This window comes from Sorghum bicolor, chromosome 7 (genome assembly GCF_000003195.3).
Source record: "Sorghum bicolor cultivar BTx623 chromosome 7, Sorghum_bicolor_NCBIv3, whole genome shotgun sequence".
Taxonomy (NCBI): domain Eukaryota; kingdom Viridiplantae; phylum Streptophyta; class Magnoliopsida; order Poales; family Poaceae; genus Sorghum; species Sorghum bicolor.
The window spans coordinates 60,005,297-60,011,790 of NC_012876.2; the positions used below are offsets into that span (position 1 = coordinate 60,005,297).

The 6,494-nt window shown below is 40.0% G+C and overlaps 1 protein-coding gene across 1 annotated transcript; it reads left to right on the forward strand.

The window, feature by feature from the left end:
• LOC8054840 (AT-hook motif nuclear-localized protein 20) lies at positions 257-2,307 on the forward strand. The gene is made up of 2 exons (XM_021464660.1): positions 257-577; positions 798-2,307. Exon 2 carries the CDS (start codon positions 1,022-1,024, stop codon positions 1,832-1,834), a length of 813 nt encoding a protein of 270 aa, XP_021320335.1. The 5' UTR covers positions 257-577; positions 798-1,021; the 3' UTR covers positions 1,835-2,307.

Consider the following 6,494-nt stretch of genomic DNA (forward strand, 5'->3'; position numbering starts at 1 on the left):
TACCTTAAAATTAAATCTGAACCATATGTATACGACAACAGATGGTTGACAGGTAAAAAGACTTCTTTGGCTATATATCTTAGTGTAACATACGCACTAAGTTGTCTACGTGGAACTAATTAAGAACACAACTTTCAGAAACTACATTGTGTGGTCCATATGCATATGAAACCATATATATGATGAGGTTATATTTCCCATGGGTTCACCAGTCAACTTATATGTGTAGTTCTGCAAGGGTGGCCATAGCATTTTCACGTTCTTGTCCTGCTACTTCTCTTTTAAATGGTGCTTCATGCGCCTGTGTACACATACAAACATATTACATATGTCTACCAACTTGGAATAGGGCAAGTGAAAATAGATATATAATCCACTGCACCCTGACATCATCCTCTCCCTACAAAGTCTTCTCCCCCATATATAGCAGAGGGAATACACACCAAACCTCAAAGGAAAAGTAGCAAAAGAGAATTACAAGAGGGAGGAGGAGGAGGGGATGGAGGGGGCAAGTCTCCTTTGATTTCGTTCTTGCCTCTCTCGAGGTCAGCTCTTGGTGGATTCAGCAAAACACATGGTAAAAGTTTCTCCATGATCTTTGCTCTTGCTTCCTTAATCCAGCAATTCTTCGGTCAAATCGAACGCTAGTGTTATCTTCTCGTTCAGACTCATATGCTCCCATATTTTTTTGATCCAAACATGCTGCTTGGATCTGCTTGACAGTTGACACATGGCGGTCGACTAGCTAGCTAGCTAGCTAATATGTTTCTCTTATATTTTGTTTTGCATCTGCAAAGGCGTAGAGCAGGGAGCAAGAGATTTCTTGAAGAATCTGCAAGAAGTCGATCGAGGATCCGTCTAGTCCGGCTGTTCTAAGAAAGTAATTAAGAAGCAGCTCGATAATCGAAACCCTACTAGCAAGCTAGCTAGGAGTAGAAGAGAATTGAAGCTGGCGAACAGGTGGTGGGACGAGGGGCGGCTCGGCCTGCCGGAGCCATCCCTTGGCAAGAACCAAGAAGAAATGGCACTTTCCTCCAAGGACGGCGGCGCCACGGAGCAGCCGACGAGCGGCGGGAGCGGCGACGACCGGGAGAACGGCACGGGCGAGCCCAAGGAAGGCGCCGTGGTGACGGGCAACCGGCGGCCCCGCGGGCGGCCGCCGGGGTCCAAGAACAAGCCCAAGCCCCCCATCTTCGTGACACGTGACAGCCCCAACGCGCTGCGCAGCCACGTGATGGAGGTGGCCGGCGGGGCCGACGTGGCCGAGTCCATCGCCCACTTCGCGCGCCGCAGGCAGCGCGGCGTGTGCGTGCTCAGCGGCGCGGGCACCGTCACCGACGTCGCGCTCCGCCAGCCGGCCGCGCCGGGCGCCGTGGTGGCCCTCCGCGGCCGCTTCGAGATCCTCTCCCTCACCGGCACGTTCCTGCCGGGCCCCGCGCCGCCGGGATCCACGGGGCTCACCGTGTACCTCGCGGGCGGGCAGGGGCAGGTCGTCGGCGGCAGCGTCGTCGGCACGCTCACGGCGGCGGGGCCCGTCATGGTGATGGCGTCCACGTTCGCCAACGCCACCTACGAGAGGCTCCCGCTGGACGACGCCGAGGAGGAGCCCGCCGGGCAGGCGCCGCCGCCGCAGCTGCCTCCTGGCCCGGGCGGAGGGCCGCCTCTGATAATGGGCGGGATGGCCGATCCCTCGGCGGCGATGCCAATGTTCGGCGGTAGCGTCGGCGGCGTGCCGCCAAGCCTCATGCCAGGGGGCGGCGCCGCCTCCGGTGCGGGCCTGCAGCTCGGGCACGAGGGGCTTGCATGGGCTCATGCACGGCCACCGCCGTACTAGGAGGGGGATCTCCATGCCATGACCGAGGAATGGAAGTAGAAATGGAGGATCGTTCATCGCTGCACCGACAGCTCAAGGACGACGACGACGACTGCGACTCATCATCATATAGTTACTTCTAGCTAGAACTGAAGATCGAATTAAGCATGCTTCCAGGAGCTAATAAAAGGCTCTTCGATTGATCAATTCTAGCTAATACAGTAATCTGCGAAGAAGGTAAACTACACTAGTACTATATATATTATACTGCTACTGCAAACTGCATGCATGTGACTGTGTGGATGTGCCAAATGTCAGCGCAAGATACGATCGAGCTTCTTGCTGCTTGCATATATTGTTTCCTCATTGTGATGTTTGATTTAATTAGAAGATGCAGCATGATAAATAGATGGTGGATGCTTATTATATACTGTATGTCTCTTTGATCTCTCTCTTGTGCAAAACTCTGCCGCTAAGATGATCAGCTCAACTACTATGCACTCATGTGAGATTTTTTTTTTTTTTTTGTGTCGGTGTTGTTTATCACTTCAAACAATTATATTGTGTCTTATATATATGATGCCAATATATACTGACACTGGTGAAGTACAAAATGAAGCCTTTTGGTAAAAATGAACTTCATATCAAACTAGCTTACTATTCCCAGTATATATGGTTTTTTTTTGTGAATGGATGCATGCCAGCGATGATTATAAATGCTAGCTCTCGTAAGGGGTTAATATACATAATAACAATGTCTGCTATATATATATATGTTTTAATGGCTGTGTGGTACATGTTTTAATCATGCTTGTTATCGGTGGCGAAGGTAGAATAAATAAGAGGGAATAATCCCACTTAATTACCTTGTGGGTTTATAGACTTGTGTCATAGAGATACATATATTTTGCTAAATTAAAGTCACTGTTTTTATATGTATTTTTTAGGAGGTGCGCCCCCCTAATTACAATATAGCTTCACCCCTCTGCTTGTTATATATGGTGCTCCTACCGTTGTTTTAATTCATAATAGGCATCCTCTCTTCTATAGAAAGATTATTTCATGTCTTGGTACATGTCCCGGCAATAAGGAAATCTATATATATAGGGCTCAAATGCATTTCTTTTGTAATGAACTTTGGCTTCGTGTATGCATTTTGTTAGCTTAATCCCTGGAAGAGGTATATGCCACCATGCTGCAGCCTTCTTAATTTGTTTGATGAAAACACATCATCAGCTCAGTTTTCTGCCAATTAATGCTTACACTGCTATATACTAATGCTAAATCTAGGCTATCGTATATAACATGTGCACTACTGAGGTATAGCTTCTCTTGGTTGGATGATGTAATGATTCGGGATAAAAACTTCTTTCATCTACAATGTAATAAAACCAACCAATGCAAGCTCCTGCTGAAGAAAATAACAACCTCCGATCCACAAACTAAAAGAACAGAACACACTATATGTGGGAGGGATTTCTTCATATTTACATGTCTATATATATATATGCTCTCAAAGGTTGCACCGATATTCCAAATAATTAAACACATACCATATGGATATATGTATAGTCATATAATAAAACAGATCGACAATTTATATGATTGTTGTTAATTAATAACATGTGCACGTATAGCACATGTGTGTTTAATTCTTCACATTTAGGTTACAAACTTTTAATTCTTCACAGGTATTTGATATGTTTTCTTAGGGATGCAAGGCAGGTTGACTTGATTTTTGGGGTCTTGCGGGTAACCTGCAAAATTAAACATATAATATATTTGTGGGTTCACGAACAACCTGCCTGACATCCCTATATTTTTTTGCTAATTAATTAAAATGTCAGCAAATGTTTCATTCTTCACATCTCTCTCTCTCCCCTGGCCGATGGCCACTGTGTATATTATGTGTGTGCCTATATATATTGAAGAACGAAGGTAACTAAATTTATTTTTCCAAAACCACTTGACAAATTTACAAGTTGACATATGTTTACACAGGAAATTTTAGTACATCTCTGATAGCTTCTTGTTTATATTTGATAATGGATTAGAAAAGGATAGTTATTACTCAATGGAGATACTATATATAAGCGGTGCCCTTTTTAAGAGATCCACACTATGCATGTGTACATGTTATCATTTTAGAACGGAAAAAAATGGAACAGTGGCATGCATGCGCGCGCGGTACGGTGCGGGCGGCCCATGCATCACAGCAAACTAATTAACACTGATGCTCGAATGGAATGCTAGATCTTTGAGATTAATAAAGGACACACAGCGACAGCGGTTAAATAATCTTTGTTAATTGATAAAGTATACTCATGGGCACATGGACAAAGAACATGCATGACTACATGAGGTAAACTAGCTTTTCAGTTTGCCGTACGACCAAAACTTGTGTACACTTTGATACTTTAATTAATTTCCACTGTATGCAGACATGCGACTCTCCATCCTACTGCAGGAGCCCCTCAGCCCCATATGAATATCGTCAGAGTTAGCTGAGTTGTGGAGCTAAAAAAACTAAGTAGTTGCCATGGAGAATTTATGCATGATTTTATTGGTGACTCTCTCCTAGTCATTTAACGTAGGTCCTATTTGGTTCAGGCTATTTTTTTCTAACAATTATCTCATTGAATGTTTGGACATATGTATGGAGTACTAAATATATACTATTTATAAAATAAAAAATACAGCTAGAGAATAATTTATGAGATGATTTTTTATCTAATTAGTTTATGATTGGACACTAATTACTATATAGTTACAAATGTGCTATAGTACATGTTAAACTTTAGCACCCCCAACCAAACATCCCCTTATTATTCTTTGTTAAATCATCCTAAACTTGACTAAGGTTAAAGTATACACAATGAAAATATATTTCATGATAAATCTATTTATCTGTGTTGATATCTTTTTTATGAAATTTGGTCAAATTTACGATGTTTCGACTTAGAACATAATATGCTTTTTTTTATGAGCATAGAGGGAGTACAATAGCTGGATCGAAAGCCTAGAGAAGCTATAATTGGAAGAAAATGGAAGAAAGAAATGAAAAGAAAACTTCAACACAATGCCTCCTAAAAGCCATCGAGTATAAAAAAAACAGACGACACTTCAAAACTTGAACCCAACTTAAATTAGTATCGTGGATGTTAATATAATTTTATAGAAAACTACAACCATACGACTTCTATATATACTATACCCTTCATTCTAAATTATAAGATATTTTGGCTTTTCAAAATACATACTTTTTGTAATGTCCTTATACGTACACTATGTCTAAATACATAACAACATAAGAGAAAAAAAATAAAAAGCCAAATGTCTTAAAATTTGAAACAAATGGATATAATTTATTTAATTAGTACTGCGGTGTTAATATAATTCCAAATGAACTGGATAAAATTGTAAAATTATATCTTAAACAAAACTAATATAACATGTATTCTTAAACAGACCGAACAATATCGACACCTAATTGGTCAATGAGAGAACTTGAGGAGCAGCGGAAACTCTATTAGGACTTATTTAGTTGGGAAAAGTTTTTGGATTTAGCTACTGTACTATTTTCGTTGGTACTCTCTCCATCCCAAAGTGTAAGTCATTCTAATTAGAGAGTCAAAAAATTTTCAAGTTTGACCAAAATTATAGAGAAAAATACTAAGATTTGTAACATAAAATGAGTATACTATGAAAATATAATTAAGGAAGAATCTAATGATACTTAGTTGATATCATAATAACTATTGTTTTATCATATAAATTTGGTCAAATTTAGGATAGTTTGACTCTACAAGATTCTTGGAATGACTTACAATTTAACATGGAGAAAATATTTGGTAATTATTGTCTAATCATGGACTAACTAGGCTTAAAGGATTTGTCTCGTAAATTACAAGTAAGTTGTGCAATTAGTTTTTATTTTCATCTACATTTAATTATTCATATATGTGTCTAAAGATTTAATGTAACGAGGAATCCTGAAAAACTTTTAGATTTTGGGGTAAACAAACAAGGCTTATATTAGTTTGATCATACGGGTGACGGACGGTATCTCCAATGTAATTGGGGACTGTGGAGGTGGACTACTCACCCCCGGCCCTATACGTTATACTACTATACTACTACTGTATACCAATGCAAATGCATCACCACCGTTGAGAATCCATTCGAACCTCTGTTTAAACTAGCTCTCTATCCATCTGCCTAACCTCTAGCTAGAGCTAGTTTATATTTAATTTACTGTAGTCTCCCTGCTCAATCAGGTAAGGAAAATATATATTATAGTAGTATATATAGTAGTTAGTAAATTCGAAGTAGCTTGTACGTCATGATGCTCTTCCGCGAGTTGCTAGATTCGTAGAATCTTATATTAGATGAGTGTTCGAAGTTACTAATCAAAATTGATTATCTTTATATATTCTCCCTATTCATTTACTAACCCAATACCTATTTAGATAATACTCTCTCTGTCCCAAAGTAAATATCATTCTCATTTTTTGAGTTACTTTTTAACTTTGATCAGAGTTTAATATTTAAAAATACATAATTACTATTGTTAAATATACTTTTATAATAAGATTATTTAGAGATATAACTGTTGTACATATTTTCTATAAACCTAATCAAGATTAGAAAAATTCTACACGCATCCCATTGCGATCTCTAT